The sequence below is a fragment of the Lepus europaeus genome, chromosome 2, assembly GCF_033115175.1.
Source record: "Lepus europaeus isolate LE1 chromosome 2, mLepTim1.pri, whole genome shotgun sequence".
Classification (NCBI taxonomy): domain Eukaryota; kingdom Metazoa; phylum Chordata; class Mammalia; order Lagomorpha; family Leporidae; genus Lepus; species Lepus europaeus.
In genome coordinates this window covers 92749401-92771218 of record NC_084828.1, presented here as the reverse complement: position 1 = coordinate 92771218, position 21818 = coordinate 92749401, and the positions used below count along the sequence as shown (strand labels likewise).

The 21818-nt window shown below is 47.2% G+C and overlaps 1 protein-coding gene across 1 annotated transcript; it reads left to right on the top strand.

Annotated features, from left to right (window-relative positions):
• The first annotated feature begins 349 nt into the window (after positions 1–349).
• On the top strand, positions 350–13633 carry ADIPOQ (adiponectin, C1Q and collagen domain containing). The gene is made up of 3 exons (XM_062177580.1): positions 350–415; positions 9454–9675; positions 10896–13633. Exons 2-3 carry the CDS (start codon positions 9462–9464, stop codon positions 11414–11416), a joined length of 735 nt encoding a protein of 244 aa, XP_062033564.1. The 5' UTR covers positions 350–415; positions 9454–9461; the 3' UTR covers positions 11417–13633.
• The last annotated feature ends 8185 nt before the right edge of the window (positions 13634–21818 follow it).

Genomic DNA, 21818 nt, shown 5'->3' with positions numbered 1-21818 from the left:
GTCTTTGGGGAAAAAAATCTATGGGAGAAAGGCTTCCTGGACCACTGGACAATTCATTGTACATGAGAAAGCTTCTCTCTTGGGTGCAGAAATATCTTGTTTTCTTGCTGTGGTCTTGACCCTTACCCCATCTTCCGTTGCTGTTGTGGGAGGGAAACATAGGACCAATGCCTGAGAATTTGACCGAAGCTCCCCTTGGCTTTCCAAGCCCAAGCTGGGTTGCACCAGGTTCCCTGGGGTGGGGACCCGGGACAGCCGCCAGGGGGCAATGTGCCCGCCCATCGTCCTCTGACCCCCGCTGCGTTGGCCAATGGGAAAAGACAGTTGTGAAGTGGGGGCTGCCTGCCCACTTGAGTACCGGCTGCTGAGGCTGGCCCATCTCCTCCTCCATCCTGACTGCAGTCTCCTACCGCAGGTAAGAACCATGCCGACGGTCCAGGCTGGGTGGGGGCTCCGTCAAGCTGTCCTGTGTGTGGTGGGGGGCGTGGCGGGGGCGGGGCGAAGGAAGCAGCAAAGCTCTCACCAAGGCAGTGCTGCCAGAGCCAGGTAAGCCTTGGGCTGTTTCAGTTCTCCCCCGGCTCCAAGATGGGAAGAATCATTCCTTGTGGCCAAAGTACCTAGGACCAGTACCTAGGACCTGTGCCCGACTCACACTGGGGCAGCGTGCCTAGTGAGAAAAAAGGCTGGGGTCGGTGAGGTGAGAGCGTGGGTGCACAGACGGACTGGCTCCCGGAGGGGGAAGAGGAGAGATGGCTTCTCAGATCCCCCAGCTCGTGTGAGGGAAGAGGCAGTTTGGGAAGAGCTCTGGCCAGGTGTGTGTGTGCATGTGTGTGTATTGTGAGTGTGTGTACATGTGAGTATGTGTGTGCGTGTGTGTGTGTGGTTGTGTGAATGTGTGAGTGTGTGTATGTCTGTGTGTGAGCGTGTGTGGAGTGAGTGTGAGTGTGTGTGGAGTATGTGTGGAGCGTGGCGATCCTGACAGCTCTTCCAGGACTGAATGAAAGCCTGTAGTGGATTCCTGGTTCTGCCATCTATCGTCACGCGGCACCAGGTGGAAGTGCCAATATTCTGCCGTTCTGATCTTTCAAGATGGCAATTTCACACCATTCCCCCAGTGACTGCGTGATCATAAGCCGACGTTCTGGCTTCTCCAAGTCTCCAGTTCTCTTACATGGTAAAGTCAAAAGCGGGACCACGGGAGGATGAAGTGGAGTAGATTGTAACCCAAAGGACCCTTGCCAGTTCAAAGGGAACCCACGTGCCTCCTCACACACCAGCCCAGCCGTCAGGTTTGGGAGCGGAGTCGGAGGCTCTGGGGAACACTTTCAGAGGCGGTGGAATGTCACAGGGGCTCACTGGTTCTAAGTCAGAAGACGAGTGTCCCAGGGGTCATTTCCTTAATCTCCCAGCTTTCTTGTCTCTAAAGCTGGGACCATTCTCCTTCCCTGGTGGAGTTCCTGTGAAAATGAAAATAAATAATGTGCCTATGAGGATCTAGCACATGCACCCCCCTCTCTTCCCCTAGCCCCCTCACTTGTCAAAGCAGGGCAGGGGTGAGATGATTCCTGGGATCCCTTTTGGCTGTGACGTTCAAGCCTGCTGTGCACTTTAATGCTCGTTCCTGCTGGAGGAGTTGGCACCACGCTTGGGACCCTCTTGGCCCCTTGCAGCTCTGTCTCCTGCCACTCCCCAGGGACACCCAGTGCTTGCATTTCATAAGATCCTGCTGGTGCCACCAAGATTCCAGCAGGTCAGAGTGGACTTTCCCATGCATTGTAAACTGGAAATGAGAGGCCACACTGGGGGCCGGTAAGCTCCTGAGGACATGGTGGCGAGACCCTTGTAAGATTTTAAAAGCGCAGGAATCCACAGCAGGAGAGCTAGTGCCGGCGAATTTCAAATCACACCTCTGCCCTCTTCTGCTTTTTATCCTCAGACAGAAATGATTGAACCCCTCTGGTCCTTAGATTTAGTTTGGGGGAATCCAGACCCAGCTCCTGGAGCTGTGTGGGGGAAATGAGAGTAAAGGGGTGGAGGAGAAACAGCAGTGGTTGGGAAAAAACTTCACTGCTTGCCTTCTCGTCGCTGATGTGTGGAGCCCTCTGTCAGTTTATAAAATACTTCTCTCTGTGTTTTATCCTCTGATTGCAATACTGTCGTGAAATAGGCTAGATAAGAAAGAATACCCACATTACAGGCAAAGAGCATGACACTGGGGAGGTGGGGAGGCCTAGGACAGTCACCCAGAGCGCTCGCAGAGCCTGGATGAGCACGAAGCCAGGCCACTTGTTTTGTAGTACCGAGGCCGTCTTCGCTGTTTCCTCTGATATTAGGGGCAGGACGTTACGAGGCAGAATGCGTGACCGCGCTGTCTTTCTCCTGCTGGTTTTGTTCAAGAGTGTGTTCCTGGGCTCTGGAGGACCAGAGTTTTATTCTCAGCACCCCTGCTTAGCTCTGGGGTCTTGGACAAGTCTCTGAAGCGTCCCTTTCCTTGACTCTAAAACGGGCACAGCCGGAGCTAACACTCATTGAGCGTCGGCCCGTGCCAGACACCACGTTAAGCATTTTTGTGTGGCTTATGCCATACAGTCCTTCAACAGACACAAAAGGCTGAGATAGGTCACGGTGAAGATGACGTGTGTGCACCTAAGGCCTAAGATCCTGGTGTCCGAGCGCCTCTCAGGCTGCTCGTGAGATTTAATGGGGAGCTATGGGAGGAAAGGCTTGTGCAAATGGCTAACACTTACACACGGTGGTGGGCTTTAGCTTCATGATCCACATAAAGCAAGCATTTCTTTTTTTTTTTTAATTTTTTTTTATTATTATTATTTTTTTGACAGGCAGAGTGGACAGTGAGAGAGACAGAGAGAAAGGTCTTCCTTTTGCCGTTGGTTCACCCTCCAATGGCCGCTGCAGTAGCGCGCTGCGGCCGGCGCACCGCGCTGATCCGATGGCAGGAGCCAGGTGCTTCTCCTGGTCTCCCATGGGGTGCAGGACCCAAGGACTTGGGCCATCCTCCACTGCACTCCCTGGCCACAGCAGAGAGCTGGCCTGGAAGAGGGGCAACCGGGACAGGATCGGTGCCCCGACCGGGACTAGAACCCGGTGTGCCAGCGCCGCAAGGTGGAGGATTAGCCTAGTGAGCCGCGGCGCCGGCCAAAGCAAGCATTTCTTGATAGGCACAACTGAGCCTCAGATCATTGTCCTTAGTTTTGTTGAACAAAGCTTTCCCTTATGGAAATACAAGTCTTTCAGAAAATAAAATTATAAAAGATGCTGTATGTAGAAATGTTACATCTAAGCAAAACCCACAAATAATTGGCAAATAGAACAATTTTGAGGCTTAGACACTTCTGCACCGATCTTCCCTTGGTATCAATTGCTGCTTTTCTAGAATGAGGGTAGGGTACAAGCCTCTTCCTAAAATCGGTTCTGAGCACCAGCAGTTAACAGGCCACTCGGGATCCCCACACCACTTTCCCTATGGGCGTGCCTGGGTTTGAGTCCCGACTCTGCTCTCAGTTCCAGCTCCCTGCTTGTGTGCACCCTGGGAGGCAGCAGGTGATGCCTGAGTAATTGGATCCCTGCCACCCACCTGGGAGGCCCACAGTGAGTTCCGTGCTCCTGGCATTGACTTGGCCCACACCTGACTGTTGTGGGCATTTGGGGACCGAAGTGGCCAAGGGGAAATGCCTGTCGACCTGTGTCTCTGCTTTTCCCTTAAAGAAAGCAAATGAGCAAGGAAGGAATTTCCCAGGATGCTGTGCTCGTGTCCTCTCTCCCCTTCTAAGCACCCTCACCCCATGCCGCTGTCAGGAACACAGATTGGTTGCACCTGCTGGTGGCGAACTCGGTCCATGAAGCTGCGGTGTTCCCTCCGGGTAGAGGAACAGGATCTCTACTTTTCACAGAGGCGGCCAAGGAATCAGAGAACTCTAGAAGCCTCTGAGGTGGGCTCCCTCCAGGAGCCTTTGCGGCTCTTCCAGTCCCCGTGTCCTGACTCATCTCCCCATCTCTCTTTGGTCACTAACGCAGTCTCCTATGTTCTTCCCTCCTCATTTCTGGAGGAAAGAAGCCTAGAGCTCAATGTGCTTAGGAATTGTATTGCTAAAGCCACAATGAGAAAGGGAAGAGGCGACAAATAGTGGAAAACTTTAAAGACATGTGAAAGCTTAAGAGCCTCAGAGCAAGCATTCTCTCTACGTGGGAAAGGGCCTTTCAGGTCTCATCCCCTTGCTTTCTCATCTAGCTCGCCTCTCTCCGCCCTAAGCAAGCCGGTGCGCTCTCATTTGATTTCCAACAGCTGCTGAGAACGCTTCCAGTAGAGGGCGACAAAGGACACGTGGTGAGGACAGTGGGTCTTGCTGGGGCCCTGTTTGTCTCTGCCTCCTGCCCCTCCTGCCTGTCTGGCTCCCAGTTCCTACCGCGCTTATAAGACCATGTGATAGCTTAATGTCTGCTAAGTGATGCTTCGGATTCAGCAGGAATGGAAAATTAATAAAATTTATTAATTACTAATTAATAAACGGTTGGCTTTCAACGGAAATGATGTGTGTCCTTTAGATCATAGATTACAGCAACGCAAAAATCAGAGGTGAATTAAAGGGTGAAGTTTTAGATCTATCAGCTAATAAGAAATAGAAGAAAATAGAATGTTTGCCAAATTCTGGCAAGGGTATTGGTTGTTTAACACTTAGAAGCAAAGAAAAATAACAAGTGTGGGCTAAATAAAAACTGAATCATCTGTGCCTAAAAATCCAAAACAACATGAAAATTACAAAGGGTTATCTACACACTTAAGGAGATAACATGGCATATGTGACCAAATGGTGTTACAAAGAACTCACACAAAAGTGACAAAAAATACACTATGTCCCTATTAAATCAAGTGACAAAGAACACTCAGAGATACCATGGATGAGGAAATTAAATTGGGAAATAAGCCTTGAATAACACATAAAACTCATTAGTAGTTGAAGGGAGCCAACCACAGCAGTGAGGTAACATTTTGTTTGTTTGCTCGCTCAACTAGCAACAGAATGTTTCCTGTGAATACCCAAAGCTGGCGAGCATTGTTTAAGTGGATCCTTTCCTACACACGCTGGTGACAGTATAAAAGACAGCACGAGGGAGTATGTATCAAGAGACGCTCAACTACTCATTCCTTTTGATCCAGTAATTCACATCTGGAAATAAGTCATAACAGAATAATAACCTCAGAAAAAGCTAATGGGTTAAGGGCAGAGACTTGATCTAATATTGGCAGCTAGGAAGTGAGCCCAGTGCGAGGTCTTTGGGTGCTAGGTGCTAGGGTACCTGGGCCTTTGGAGGACATGCAGGCTAGTTTCCAAGCCATAGCAGCAGGTGACAAGGGGCAGCTAAAGGTGGTCCAGGTTCAGGGTCGGTGGGTTTTCTTACGGGACAATGTGTCTCTGGTGGTCTAACTCAAGGTAGGCCTCTGTGTGAACACGCCTGTGTTCATACACGTGCACACACCTGTGTGGAGCATGACACAGATATTATCTGAGGATAGAACTTTAAATCAAGACACAAATAAATTGTTACAGAATACAAAACAATATTTTAAAATTAAAATAAGCTAAAACCAAGAGGAAGTGGTTGGCCATATTTTGCCTCTATCTACTTAGTGGTTGAACGTACAGACCTTCAAAATGATGATGATAAAAACTAGAAAATGACAATGCAAAAAGAGAGAAGTAAGTTTCTATATAAAGTATGATTTCCACTGTGTCTAAAAATAAACAGCGAGGGTGAGCATTTGGCACATTTGAGATGCCTGCATCTCGTATTGGAGAGTCTGGGTTCACATCCCCGTTCTCTGCTTCCAATCAGACATCCTGCTAATGCACACCCTGGGAGGCAGCAGCTGGTGGCTCCAGTACCTGGATTGCTATCACCCATGTGGGAGACCCAGATTGTGTGCTGGGCTCCTGGCTTTGGCACAGTCCAGACCTAGTTCTTGGGGACATTTGGAAAGTGAGCCAGCAAAAGGAGAATGTCTTTCTATCTCTCTTTCTCTGCCTTTCAAATAAAGTGAAAATAAATTAAAAATTTTTTAAATGAACAGAATTTTTTGGGATGGAGGATTGTTTTCTGTCATTTGTGAAGAACTATACAATTATTCATAATGAACATATACATGCATGTGAGGACCTATACACATAGGTGCATATGCACACATACACACACTGCAAGCCTGCACACACATACCCATGCATATAAACACACGTGTATACACTGTGCATCCACACACATACATGTTCCTATGTACGTGCGTGGTATGCACTGAATGTGTATAACTATCCACGTGTACACACATGTATATGTGCACACACGTATGAGAAGGTGAAAGATGAGCTGGTTGTGTCACAGGAAGAGGGCAGGGTAGAACCTCAGGTGTGGGCATAGGAGTGGGATTGCAGATCCTGTGCATGTGTGTAGGGTAAGATTGCTACCAACCAGGTTCTTTCCTGCACCCCTCACACAGCCCCAGGTCTGTCCTGAAGACAAACCCAGTTCCGGACATTTCCTGAAATCTGAAAGAGAAAACAAATGGATGCAAAGTCATGTGTCTCTAGAGCGGAAGTATGCACGTAGGCTGTCTTGTTTAGAATTAGACTCGGGGTTAACCAACACTTCACCTGCAGGGGATCTTAGTGACGTCTCTGATCCAGGATCCCAGGTCCTGCTTCTTTCTCTGTGAGGGTGGGAAAGGGGTGTGGGGAGGTAAAGCCTCTGCAATCCCATGTGGGTGGCCTAAGATCATCCTAATATCAGAGGCAGAATTTGAGAGGGAGCCGGAGCCCCTGGGGCTGGGCATTCTGCTCTCTCAGAGGCGATGCCGAGGGACAGTTCTGAGACGAGAAAGGCCCTGGCTGCCTGTGCCACTTGGACTCTTTGCTGGAGCTCCCAGAGTGTGTATCTCAAGTCCCTTCCACCTTCCCACCTTCCCACCTTCCTCCCTCTTCCAGTCTTTTTTTTTTTATTATTATTTTTATTTAGTAAATATAAATTTCCAAAATACAGTTTATGGATTACAATGGCTCCCCCCCCCCATAATTTCCCTCCCACTCGCACCCCTCCCATCTCCCATTCCCTTTCCGTCTCCCATTCCATTCACATCAAGATTCATTTTCAATTATCTTTATATACAGAAGATCGATTTAGTATATATTATGTGAAGATTTCATCAGTTTGCACCCGCACAGAAACACAAAGTGTGAAATACTGTTTCAGTACTAGTTATAGCATTACTTCACATTGGACAACACATTAAGGACAGATCCTACATGAGAAGTAAGTACACAGTGACTCCTGTTGTTGACTTAACAATTTGACATTCTTGTTTATGGCGTCAGTAATCTCCCTAGGCTCTAGTCATGAGTTGCCAAGGCTATGGAAGCCTTTTGAGTTCGCTGACTTCGATCTTATTCTGACAGGGTCATAGACAAAGGGAAGTTCTCTCCTCCCTTCAGAGAAAGGTACCTCCTTCTTTGATGGCCCCATTTTTCCACTGGGATCTCACTCGCAGAGACCTTTCATTTAGGTCTTTTTTTTTTTTTTTTCCAGAGTGTCTTGGCTTTCCATGCCTACAATACTCTCATGGGCTCTTCAGCCAGATCCAAATGCCTTAAGGGCTGATTCTGAGGTCAGAGTGCTATTTAGAATATCTGCCATTCTATGAGTCTGCTGTGTATCCCGCTTCCCATGTTGGATCGTTCTCTCCCTTTTTGATTCTATCAGTTCCAGTCTTTATTCCTTCCTCCCTTTTCCCCTCTCTCCTTTGGCTCTCTCTTTTTTTCTAATTATAAAGTATCTATTGGGTTGGACATTTTGGTTTAACATGTAAGCTGCCAGTTGAGATGCTTGTGTCCTATCTCAGAGTTTGATGCTCATCTGCCGCTCCTGACTCCAGCTTCCTGCTAATGCAGACCGTGGGAGGCAGTAGTGTTGGCTCAAATCATGGGGTCCCTGCCACCACCATGGGAGACCTGGACTGAGTTCCTGGCTCCCTGCTTTGTTCTCAGCCTGGCCCCAGCTGTTTTGGGCATTTGAGGTGGGAATCAACAGATGGAAACTCTCTCTCTTTCTCTCTCTCAAATAAATAAATATTAAAAATCTGGAAAAGATGAACTTCAAATAAAGATTTTATTTAATCCTTATTCTTTGCTAGTAGTATGGTAGGCTTGACCCGGTGTGTGTTGTTTAAAAGGGAAGTAACTAAACAAAATGGGAATTCCAGTCCTTGCAAGAAGTGTAATAGCAAAGTAGCCAGGGCACTCGGGAACACATCTGAGGAACAGCTAACCTGGAAGGGGCAGGACAGGTAGGACTTCCCGAAGGGCAAGTAGGGATTAGGTTGGTGTGTTAGTCATCGCTCTGCTACTTTCTCTCAAATGCCTGAGAGGAGCTTCAGAAAGAGAATGTATTTTGTTTTACACCTTAGAGGTTTCCAATTCCAAATCAGGTGGCCACAGTAGACTGGCAACTGGCTTGGCATGTGGAGAGGAGAATCATGTTGAGAGCCAGGAAGCACAGAGGGAAGCTGGGTGAAATCTGGCTTAAATACCCAGCTGTCTCTCTGAACTGCCTTCCAAGGGTGGGCACCCAGTGACCCAGAGACCTCCCACTGGACTCACCTCCTAGATGCCAATATTAGGTCACAGCTTTGCCCTTAACCCATTAACCATTAACATGCATCTCTGAATCATTAGCATAAAACTTTGGGAACTGAGCCCCCAGTACCTGGGCCTTTGGAGGACATGCAGACTGTTATCCAAACCGTAGCAGCAGTGACGAGGGGCAGCTGAAGGCAGTCCAGGCAAAGGATCAATAGATTATCAATGTGTCTCTAGTTGTCTAATTCAAGGTACAGCTCTGTGTGTACATGGCTATGTTCATCCACACATGCACGTGAACACACATGTGCATAACATGCCAAATGATCCAACATGACCCAGGAGATGGGAAGAGGAAAAAAGGGAGTGGGAGAGAAAGAAGGTAGAGTAGACAGAAAAAGAGGAGGGGGGAGAAGATGAAAAGAAGCAGAGACAGAGCATGTTAGGGTTGAATGAAGCAATCCGAGTCATCACTCCTGGTAAACTCTTGGCAATTTCACTATTGGGACTTTCCCTGTGCAAAATTAGGGAAGGGTCGTCCCCATCCCCACCCCCAAACTCACAATTCTACTGAGAAAAGGAGACTCCACTTAGGACATAATGCTAAATATTGCAGATTTCAGGGTAGAAAGAGAACAAAATGGGTTGAAATAGTCAGAAAAGTCTTCCCGGGACAGGCGAGTATTGAGAGAGCAGGTCTCAGAAGGGGGCTCTGTGTGGTGTCTGGAGCCTGAGTAGGTGCTACTGGGGGTGCTGAAGGGGGGTGCTGCTGGGCTGTCTCTCACGTAGCTGATGGTGTACATGTACATTCCAGGGCTCAGGATGCTGTTGCTGCAAGCTGTTCTGCTGCTCTTAGCCCTGCCCAGTCATGGGCAGGACAGCACGACCGAAAGTCCAGGAATCCTGATTCCTGCACCCAAAGGGGCCTGTGCAGGTTGGATAGCAGGCGTCCCGGGGCATCCTGGGCACAATGGCACCCCAGGCCGTGATGGCAGAGATGGAACCCCCGGTGAGAAGGGTGAAAAAGGAGATGCAGGTAAGAACAAGATTTTTGGCCTCCTCCATTAGAAACCTGTCCTAGGTAGTTGAGGGCTTCCAGGGTGTTTGAAGGCATTAGTTATTAACACATGGAAGAAGCAAAGCTTTTATGTGACCCATGGGCAACGTGAGGTGGATCTGGGATTGCTCTCCCAGGGGTGAGAATACATGGTACCTCTATAACTAAGTACCCTTTGGCTCCTCTCCATCTGCGCCTCCTGCCCCACCTCCTTTCCCAGCCCTATTCTCATCCCTATTCCCACTATATTCCCCTCCCTGTTCTCCTTCCTTTCCACTCAATTCCCATTCCAACCAATGGTAATCCATCATACTTGGTGTATACCTCCTGAAACACGCAGTCCTGCTTTGGGAGAAGTCCTGGTCTAGTTAAGAATTCTTGGTCTAGTCCAACGCACAGATTATGTGATTACTGTGAGAAAGTCTACTCCAAATAAGTCAAGCTGAACATGAACGAATTTGCAATGCACTCAGTGCAGAGCCAGATTAACAATCAAGTCTTCAAGGAGGATGCCTGGCCTGGGCTGGGCTTTGAAGAACCGGCAGGCTGAATGGAGAAGGGAGGGCATCCCAGGACGAGGGGTTTGAGGGGCAGAAGCGTGGTTGGTTGAAGCAGCACATGAAGGGCTGGTAGGTGGGAGGGCTAGGGTGGAGACTTCAGGTGACATGGGTTACAAGAGCCTGCTGGGATGGCTGGCGCCGTGGCTCAACAGGCTAATCCTCCGCCTAGCGGCGCTGGCACACCCGGTTCTAGTCCCGGTCAGGGTGCCGGATTCTGTCCCGGTTGCCCCTCTTCCAGGCCAGCTCTCTGCTATGGCCTGGGAGTGCAGTGGAGGATGGCCCAAGTGCTTGAGCCCTGCACCCCACGGGAGACCAGGAGAAGCACCTGGCTCCTGCCTTCGGATCAGCGCGGTGTGCCGGCCGCAGCGCACCAGCCGCGGCGGCCATTAGAGGGTGAACCAACGGCAAAGGAAGACCTTTCTCTCTGTCTCTCTCTCACTGTCCACTCTGCCTGTCCCAAAAAAAAAAAAAAAAAAAAAAAAAAAAAAAAAAAAAAGAGCCTGCTGGGATGAGGAAGGAGGCAGGGACATCTCTCCAATCAGGTTGCAGGTGGAAGCCATGGGGACAGTGTTTTGGGCTGCAATCCACCCAGGCAGGAGTTGCGGTCCCTGTGATCACTGAGGTCTTCTCATTCCCTAGGTCTTGTTGGCCCTAAGGGTGACACGGGTGAAACCGGAGTGACTGGAGCTGAAGGTCCCCGAGGCTTTCCAGGAAGCCCGGGCAGGAAAGGAGAGCCCGGAGAAGGTGCCTATGTCTACCGCTCAGCATTCAGCGTGGGACTGGAGGGCCGGGTCACCATCCCCAACGTGCCCATTCGCTTTACTAAAATCTTCTACAATCAGCAGAACCACTATGACAGCACCACGGGCAAATTCCGCTGCAACATCCCTGGGCTGTACTACTTCTCCTACCACATCACCGTCTATATGAAGGACGTGAAGGTCAGCCTCTTCAAGAAGGACAAGGCTATGCTCTTCACCTATGACCAGTACCAGGACAAGAACGTGGACCAGGCCTCTGGCTCGGTCCTCCTCCACTTGCAGGTGGATGACCAAGTCTGGCTCCAGGTGTATGGCGATGGCGACCACAATGGGCTCTACGCGGACAATGTCAACGATTCCATCTTCACTGGCTTCCTTCTCTACCATGATACCGAATGATCACCACTGCCGCCATGAGCCCAGAAGTCAATCAAAGAGTCAGCAGGCTTTCAGCATAGTGAGGAGATTGAGTTGATTGTCTAGTTGGAGGGCTCTGAACATTGTTCACCCATTACTCATTCATTTACTCAACTCATCCATGCAGCAACCTTTAAACAAAACAATAGATACACTATGTACCCAGTTCTAAAGTAGGCATGCTCCCTGGTCTCAAAGATCTCTCATGCAGCAGTAATAAAAGACTAAGAGGGACATTTACTGAGGTGCTTCACACACGACCAAGTCGCCTACACAAGCAAGTACTCAGAGGTGACAAAGCTGTGTTCCACTGCCTCTCTTGATGTTCATGCTAATCCTATAAGGTGCATCTTTTACACAGCTGGGGTCCTGAGGCTGAGAGAGTTAACAGATTGTCTAAGGTCGATGGGTTTTAAGTGGCAGAGCTGGAAATCAAGCTCAGAGACGTGGACTTTTCTACAGGCTGAGTCCTTTTGTAGAAGCTCATGGTCTCTGTGGAGTGTTGACACCTGTCTGTTGCCTCTGGACTTGTCATCAGGAGTTAAGACTTCCCCTACCTAGCAGAGCTCCCTCAGAGACGGTGGTTCAAGGCTACTCAGTGGTCCCCCCACTGCTGCATATTTCCTCTTCTCCATGTCTCTCCTCACACTCTTCCCCCTGGCAGGCAAAACCAACTCCATCTCCACATGCTGAACTCCTTCCCCGCTTCTTGGGGCCACCTGGCCAGGAGCTTCTCTAATATGACACCTCTTTTCCATAAGCCTTTCTTGCATGCTGTGCCTCCTGGGCCCTTTTATGTTTTACCCTGGGTGAGAGTCCTAGGTGTGGGAGATACCCCCTTCTGGGCTAGGAAGTACAGCACTTCCTCCACCTCTGAATCCCTTGAAGGCCCTTGATGAATGCCGTGTGAAGACCAATTTCTCGAATCCCATATCTACCTAGAATTAGCTCCATTTCAGTCTCTCCATCTAACCAATCCTCATCCACAAAAAGCATTTTCATTTGAGGAGCTCCCTGGTTTGCTGTTCAGCGGGACAGCTTGAATCATTCCCAGTGAGTTTAGAGATGAGCATGCTTTCCAGAACACTTAAGGAATTTTTCCTCAAAGAGGTAGCTTGAACCTGAAATACAAAGCTCAGGGAAGAATTTGGAAACCAGTATTGTTCTAGAGTCCCAGAAAGATTGCAAAAGACTGGACCTCCTGAATTTACTCTTAGTCTTCAAGAACTGCAGGTGGATTTTTTGGTACTTAGTATCTATCCTCTCTGTCTTCCCTCCCCTTCCCCTTTTGGGCAATAGGGACTTCTATTCTACTGTCTATTTCTGTGATCAACTTTTTTAGCTTCCACAAATGAGTGGGAACATGGAGTATCTGTCTTTCCTGTACCTGGCTTATTTCACTTAACATAATGTCATTCAGTTCTCTCCACATTGCTGTAAATGAGCGAAGTAGTTCTACTGTTATATGGCATGGTAAGTAATGACAGTCTATAGCTATTACACATTTCACAATAACTGGAGGAGAAAAGTTGGAAGGTTCCCAACACACAGAAGCAATAAAGTCAGGAGATGGAAATGCTAAGGACTCTGACTTGATCAATACACGTAGACATATATCAAATTCAAATCCTCTATCCCATAAGTAAGTGCAAATATTATATGTCAGTTAAAAAGAAAAATTTTAAAAATGAATGACAGGTGGTTGATGATAGCAAACATTCTCCCAGGAGACAATCAGTTGAGTGATGCTCTTCAAAGATTTTAGCAGGGGCCGGTGCTGTGGTGTAGGGAATAAAGCTGCTGCCTGTGTTGCCTGCATCCCATATGGGCACCAGTTCAAGTCCCAGCTGTTCCATTTCTGATCCAGCTCCCTGCTAATGCACCTGGGAAAGCAGCAGAAGATGGTCAAAGTGCTTGGGAGCCTGCATCCATGTGGGAGACCCAGATGAAGTTCCTGGCTTTAGATTGGCCCAGCTCCAGCCATTGCGGCCATTTTGGAAGTGAATCAGCAGGTGGAAGATTTCTCTTTCTCTCTGGCTCTCCTTCTTTCTCTATCTGTAACCCTGTCTTTCAAAATAAAATGAAATGCATCATTAAAAAACATTTAGCAAAAGCAGTGTGAATAATATCCTATATAAATATAGAAATATTTTGCTTATTGTTGTACTTTCTGAATGCTTCCTTTTTTATGTGTATTACTATTCATTGATTGTTATTTTTACATTAAAGCACTTGCATATCCTTATTATGTACAAGTAAGAATACTGTGCAACATTAAATGTAACAGCATTTGCTTCACATGACTCTTGTTTTCATTTATGGTGAAAGATATAGGGTTTAGAGAGAGATGACGAACTCAGAGTAGATTGTGTGTTAGGATGCTATGGTGAATGACAGAAAACCCAATCCAAATGAATGTAATAAAAAAAAGGAAAAGGGAAAAATTCATTCAATTTCCTGAGAGAAATACCTGAGATGCTTTGTAGGTAAGGCTTGACCCAGAGACTCAAGACTCAAAGCCATCAAGTGCCTTTTCTGTCTGACCTTCCACAGTGTAGGCTTTACCTCAGGCTCTGCACAGTCTAGTTTCTCTCTCTCTCTCTCTCTCTCTCTCTCTCTCTCTCTATAAAAAGCACTGTAGACTGCCCAGATCGCATCCCCTCACACACACTCCACTGGCCAAACGACCATCATTTTCTTGGTAGTTTCTGAAGAGGAGAAAGGGAACTCTCCTGCCCAGAAGCCCCAGCAAATACTCCCTTGCATCTTGCTGGCTCTGGCTGGGTTGTGTGTCCATCTCTGACTGGTCACTGAAGTTAGGAGGAAGGGTAGACTGATTGAATTGTGGCTTAAGCTAGGAGTATTTAGAGGAGGACCAATGCAAAATCTGTACACTGTTGTCAAAACTGGAAGAATGAATGGTGGATGTGAAATAATATCCGTCCACAACAAACTCTTTTTTTATTTTATTTATTTGAAAGATAGAGTTACAGAGAGAGGTAGAGACAGAGCGAGAGAGAGATCTTCCATCCGCTGGTTCACTCCCCAGATGGCTGCAATGGCCGGAGCTGTGCCGATCCGAAGCCAGGAGCCAGGAGCTTCCTCTGGGTCTCCCAAGCAGGTGCAGGGGCCCAAGGCCATCTTCCAGTGCTTTCCCAGGCCATAGCAGAGAGCTGGATCAGAAGTGGAGCAGCCGGGACTAGAACCAGGGCCCATATGGGATGCCGGCGCTGCAGGCTAGAGCTTCAACCTGCTGTGCTACAGTGCCAGACCCCCACAACAAACCCATTTTTTTTTAAAAAAAGGATTTATTTATTTATTTATTTGAAAGGCAGAGAGAGAGAGAAAAGGAGAGATAGATCGATCTTCCATCCTCTGGTTCATCCTCCAGATGGCCACAACAGCCAAGACTGGGCCGGGCAGAATCGAGGAACCAAGAGCTTATTCTGGGTCTTCCACATAGGAGGCAGGGGACCAAGCAGTTGCACTGTCTTCCGTTGCTTTCTCAGGCCATTGGCAGGGAGCTGAATCAGAAGTGAAGTAGGACTCGAACCAGTGTCCAAGATGCCAGCATCACAGACGGTGGCTTAACCGACAACACCATGACGCCAGCCCCCACTACACACTCTTAGCACTGTATCTGAAGTTTTTCAAAGAGATATTGTTGGAAAATTACTATTGTACAATTTCGACAAGAAGCTGATGTCTGGCCATGCTCACAGTTCCACACTGGGCTAGGGCGGGATCCTCACAGCACTGGCCATGGTGCTGTTGTCTGGACTGAGGTCATTTCTTATGGAAGCAGAGAGGACCAATCTACCTACAAAATAACATCTTCTCAGAGGATTTATGGTCACGATTTTAGGATTAACGTTCTTATGATGTCTTTACATAAAATTGTGGATTTGTCTACTTCTCTTTAGTTCTTTCAGCTTTTGCTTCATGTATCTTGGAGCTCTGTTTTAGGTACACATGCATTCAGTATTATGTCTTATTGGTGAATTTACTCTTTTGTCTTTCAAAATGCCCTTCTTTATCTCTGGTAACTTTCCCTTCTCTGAAGTTTACTTTGTCTGAAATTAATATAGGCACTCAGCTTTGACTTGACAGTGTTTTCTTACTAACACTTTATTTTGATTTTTTTCCCAACACTTTAAAGATATTGACTCATGGGGGCCGGCGCTGTGGCGCAGTGGGTTAACGCCCTGGCCTGAAGCGCCTGCATCCCATGTGGGCACCGGTTCAAGACCTGGCTGCTCCACTTCCTGTCCAGCTCTCTGCTATGGCCCGGGATAGCAGTGGAGGATGGCCCAAGTCCTTGGGCCCCTGCAGCCACGTGGGAGACCTGGAGGAGGCTCCTGGCTCCTGGCTTTGGATCAGTGCAGCTCTGACCATTGCGACCATCTGGAGAGTGAACCATCAGATGGAAGACCTCTCTCTCTCTCTCTCTGCCTCTCCTCTCTCTGTGTAACTCTGACTTTCAAATAAAAAAAAAAAAAAGATATTGACTCACCATCTTCTAGGTTCTAGGGTTTCTAATGGGAAATATACAGTCATAATTTTCCCATATGTGCAACTTTCCATTTTTTTCCTGGTGACTTTCTTTTTCTTTTCTTTTCTTTCTTTCTTTTTTTTTTTTTTTTCACAGGCAGAGTGGACAGTTAGAGAGAGAGACAGAGAGAAAGGTCTTCCTTTGCCGTTGGTTCACCCTCCAATGGCCGCCACGGCTGGCGCACCACGCTGATCCGATGGCAGGAGCCAGGTGCCTATCCTGGTCTCCCATGGGGTGCAGGGCCCAAGTACTTGGGCCATCCTCCACTGCACTCCCTGGCCACAGCAGAGAGCTGGCCTGGAAGAGGGGCAACTGGGACAGAACCGGCGCCTGACCGGGACTAGAACCCGGTGTGCCGGCGCCGCAAGGCGGAGGATTAGCCTAGTGAGCCGCGGCGCTGGCCCCTGGTGACTTTCAATATTTTTCTTTATTTTTGATTTTCAATACTTTGCTTATGATGCATTGAGTTTAACCTATTTTGGTTTCATTAAGCTTCTTTTTTAAAAAAAATTATTTTATTTATTTGAAAGACAGAGTTATAGAAAGGTACAGCCAGAGAGAGAGAGGTCTTCCATTACGCTGGTTCACTCCCCAAATGACTGCAGTGGCCAGATCCAAAGCCTGAGCTGATCCAAAGCCAGGAGCCAGGAACTTTTTCCAGGTCTCCCACATGGGTGCAGGGGCCCAAGAACTTGGGCCATCTTCCACTGCTTTCCCAGGCCATAACAGAGAGCTGGATCGGAAGTAGAGCAGCCAGGACTTGAACTGGAGCCCATATGGGATGCCAGCGCTGCAGGTGGCGGCTTCACCCACTGGCACACAGCATAGGCCCCCATTGAGCTTCTTGAGTCCATAAATATTTGACTTTAAGCAAATTTGGAAAGTTTTTTGCCATTGTTTCTTCAAATGTATTTTCTGAATCAGTCTCTCTTCTCCTTCTGGAATCCCAATGGCATGAATGTTGGATCACTAGGCCCCTGAGATTGTGGTAATTTTTTCTATCTTTTTCTCTCCATTCTTCTTCTTCTTCTTCTTCTTCTTCTTTTTTTTTTTTTTTTTTTTTTTTTTTTTTTTTTTTTGACAGGCAGAGTGGACAGTGAGAGAGAGAGACAGAGAGAAAGGTCTTCCTTTGCCGTTGGTTCACCCTCCAATGGCTGCCGTGGCCGGCGCGCTGTGGCCAGTGCGCCGCGCTGATCCACAGGCAGGAGCCAGGTGCTCATCCTGGTCTCCCATGAGGTGCAGGGCCCAAGCACTTGGGCTATCCTCCACTGCACTCCTGGGCCACAGCAGAGAGCTGGCCTGGAAGAGGGGCAACCGGGACAGAAACCGGTGCCCCGACCGGGACAAGAACCAGGTGTGCCGGCACCGCAAGGTGGAGGATTAGCCTGTTGAGCCGCGGCGCCGGCCCTCTCCATTCTTCTTATTGTATACTTCTACTGGTCAATTGCAAAGTTCATGGACTTTTTCTTGTCATCTCTGTTCTGGTATAGATCCTTGCAATGAATTTTTTTTTTTTTTTGACAGGCAGAGTGGACAGTGAGAGAGAGAGACAGAGAGAAAGGTCTTCCTTCCGTTGGTTCACCCCCCAAGAGGCCACTATGGCCGCGCGTTGCGGCCCGTGTGCTGCGCCAATCCGAAGCCAGGAGCCAGGTGCTTCCTCCTGGTCTCCCATGTGGATGAAGGGCCCAAGCACTTGGGCCATCCTCCACTGCACTCCTGGGTCACAGCAGAGAGCTGGACTGGAAGAGGAGCAACAGGGACAGAACCGGCTCCCCAACAGGGACTAGAACCCGGAGTGCTGGTGCCACAGGGGGAGGATTAGCCAAGTGAGCCATGGCGCCGGACCGCAATGAATTTTTAATTTCAGATTTTGTATCTCTCAGTTTTGCAGTTTTCACTTGGAGACATACAGACATACACACACACATATGGTACTTCAAAAAGCTCATGGAAAAATATAAAAGATAAGTTTATTTTGGTTCAGAAAACTTGAAATCCATGCATATTTGTCTCATAATGTACATTTCCCATGACCTTTTTGAAGACCTCTTGTATATATGAATTTCAAAATATTTTTGCACTAGAATAAACTCACATTTTAATTACACTTTCTACAACCTTTCTGAAATATCTTTATGTCCATACGTCATATATATATATATATATATTCTCATTCTCTGCTGAGAACTTTATCTTTCCATTTATTTCAAGAATGTTCACATTTACCTTTCAATTATAATTGGTGCTGTAAAGTCAATATCTGTTAGTTCCAATTTGAGTCTCACCGACTTTAGTATCTTTTGATTGCCTTTTGTCAAGAGTATTGGCCAATTTTTCCTGGTTCTTTGAGCACTGAGTAATTTTTTTATTGAATCCAGAATATTTTAAATATTATGATGCAAGATTTCAAGTTCTCTTACAATGTTCTAGTGAATGCTGACTTGTTGTTCGTGTTAGCAGACAATTAACTGGCTTAGGTTCAGACTACGAGCTGTGTCTCACCTGCTGTGGGTGGTGGTTCCAACGTCAGTCCAATTTTTAAGACTTCATTGTACTGTTCAGGTCTCTATGTCTCATGAGGCTCTCAGAGTTCAGTCTGGGAACTTGATAGTTGAATTCTTGAAGACTTTCCCATGCTTCTTTGGGTCTGTCGTGCATGGGGGTAACTGGGAGTTGAGTCTGGGACTTGTATCAAGTTCTCTGCAGAATTAAAAGACATCTTTCCCCAGCTCTTTCCTCTTTGGCATTTCCCTGTGTTCTCCGACCCTCCCTTTCCTGGTTCTTCTAGCCAGGAAGCTGGGGTTCTCTTGGAATTTTAATTTCCTGCAGTATTGTGCTGTTCTTCGTGAATGGGGTTGCGAAAGGAAAGAAACAAGGAGAAGAAGATGTGAACAGGGTTTGCCGCTCGCTGTGATACCACGGGGCCTCCTTCCCTGGCGGCTCTGGGCAGGCAGAGATAGCTGTTCTCTGCGAGCTGTAGGCGTTCAGATACCACGGCTGCTTTGGCAGTGCAGCACATAGCTGGGGCCGGCCTCAGAACAGGGCTGGCAGAGAGACAGAGAAAGCACACTGAAAAAGTCAGCAAGTGCTCTTTCACACTGTCCTGCAGGAGTTGCTTTTCCCAAACTTCTGGGTGGGAAGATGTAATTTCTCCCAGGGGATTTCTGACAATGCCTGTGGTGATTCCAGCACTTAGCCTGCGCTTCGGTTAAGTCCAGGAGATCACGCCACACAACTCTGGGAGGCTGATGGTTATCACTCAGGCTTTGACTTTTGTTCTCTCTCTGCCTGTTGTTGTCCACTTTGGGGTCCTTAGGTTTCGGGGTTGTGTACTTTCTCCACAGTGTTAGTTATTACCAGTGGGAAGGGGAGATGGTATTTGGTTTATTTCATCTTGGCTGGCGCTGGATAGCTCACATCTCATGACTGAGGGATGGAGGGATAGCAGGAACCCCAAGAAGGCATAGAATTTATCCTGAATGTGATGAAAATCATCAAAGAAAATAAAACCAAGTTAGAGATAGGCCATTTCTGAATACAGACACACAGGGTATCAGCATTTCCATGAGTGCAGGACTCTGGAGCCAAGTAAGGTCCTGACTGTGACCCTGGCCTCTGTTTTTTCCTGTGCCTGGAGTGATTGATGAGAGCGGGCCAGCCGTTGTGCCAGAATCTGAAGTGTGACCCCACCCAGAGGGTCAAGGCAGGAGTGTTTACCTCCAAATTCAGTACTTTTATTTATGCAATATTTTACTTAGGAACATTTGGGAATATGTAGGTTTTAAGAATGTTTAGAACTAATGAGATTCCCCCCCCCCCTGGTTTTTGTTTGTTTGTTTTTTAGGTTTTTTGTTGTTGTTGTTGTTCTCAGATATTTCACAAAATGAAACAGGATTTTAAATAAAATTTGCTATGTAAAAACCACTTTTTACCCCAAAAGTAAGTGAAGCAAAGAAAATGCAGAGACCTCTTAGCTTCATTAAGCATAAATAGCTATTGATGCTTCACACAGTGGAGTAAGTGGAATTCAGGGGCCCCAGTTCAGTGTGTGCTCAGAGCCAGGGCTGTGACAGGTTAAGGGTCTGTTGGCGGCTGTGATGTGGTGGCTGTCTGTTGGATGTTTCATCACTTCCCCCTTGGGAGTGGGCCACACCCTTGCCCTGTGCTCCCATCTGATCCCTTCCTCCTTGAGGCTACTGGATGATCCAGGATGATCCTTTTGCTTTAAGGCTTAATTTTTTTTTTTTGTTAATTGAAGGTAAACACACTTCATGTATCAGATTTAGGAGCACAGTGATCCTTCCCACCCCACACTCCCTCCCACCCATGCTCCCATCTTCCTTCACCTTCCTCTCTTATTCCCTCTCTTAATTTTTACAGTGATCTACTTTTAGTTTACTTTATACTCATAAGATTAACCCTACACTAAGTAAAGAGGTCAACAAATAGTAAGAAATAACCAGTGTTCCTCAACAGTAGAGACAAGGGCTGTAAACAATCATGGAATCTCAAAATGTGAATTTTCCTCATACATTAATTTTTTTGTATTCTATTAATTACCACAGATCAGGGAAAACATGGCTTTTGTCTGTTTGGGACTGACTTATTTCACTAAGTATAATAATTTCCAGTTGCTACCATTTTGTTGGAAAAGACAGGATTACATTATTTTTTACAGCTGGGTAGTATTCCATACCATATATATTCCACAGTTTCTTTATCCAGTCATCAGTTGCTGGATATCTGGATTAATTCCATATCTTAGCTACTGTGAATTGAGCTGCAATAAACAAAGGGGTACAGATCACTCTTTACTATACTGATTTAATTTCCCTTGGGTAAATTCTCAGGAGTGGGATTGTGGATCATACAGCAGGTCTACATTCAATCTCTGAGTTATCACCATACTGTCTTCCACAGTGGCTGCACCAGTCTACATCCTCACCAACAGTGGATTAGGGAACCTTTTCCCCCACATCCTTGCCAGCATTTATTGATTGTGGATTTCTGTATGAGAGCCATTCTAACTGGGGTGAGGTGAAACCTCACTGTGATTTGTGTTTCCCTGATAGCTAGTAATCCTGAGCATTTTTTCACGTGTCTGATGGCCATTTGCATTCCAAGGAAGGTACTTGATCTAAGCTGTGTGCTATGGTTTGAAAGTCTGTCCCCTCCAAAACTCATGTTGAAAGCTAGTTGCACTGTAACAGTGTGAAGAGGTGGGGTCCTCTTAGAGGTGCTTCTGTCATGAAGACTTGGCCTTTGAGAATGGATCAGTGCTGACTTGACCTTGCACAGTGTGGTGTCTTCCACTATGGGATAACAGCAGGAAAGCCTTCACTAGATGCTGGCACCTTAACCTTGGACTTCTTAGCCTCCAAAACTCTTTGTTAACAAATTTCTATTCTTTATAAATTACCCATCAGTGGCATTCTGTAGCAGCACAAAACAGACCAAGACACTGGGCTACATAACTTTCTCCGGGAATATGAATTAGGGTAGATGCTGTTGTACCTGAGCGAGTATGAACAAAGGAGCACCACACATTGATAACATTTGGTGGTCCTTTATTGCTGGCAGTGGAGAGTGGGCTCATGCCCTAAAGAACTCTTGACCCTGAAGCCCAAAGCAACAAGGTTTATAAAGGCAAAAACCACAAAATCGGGAGGGGAATACATGGTTGCTAGGATCGGGGGGAATACATGGTTACTGGGGTCAAGTTGACCTAAAACCTATGCGAAACTAGTATCAATTATAATCTTGACAATACCAGTTACAATCTTAACAATTCCAATTATAACCTTGACATTAATCCAGGTATTGGTTTTAATC

What these genes read in the sequence shown, in the direction of transcription:
- ADIPOQ (XM_062177580.1), top strand. Translation starts at nt 9,462, where the DNA reads ATGCTGTTGCTGCAAGCTGTTCTGCTGCTCTTAGCCCTGCCCAGTCAT. An exon ending in GGGTGAAAAAGGAGATGCAG is followed by an intron (nt 9,676 to 10,895) that starts GTAAGAACAAGA and finishes CTCATTCCCTAG; the next exon opens with GTCTTGTTGGCCCTAAGGGT.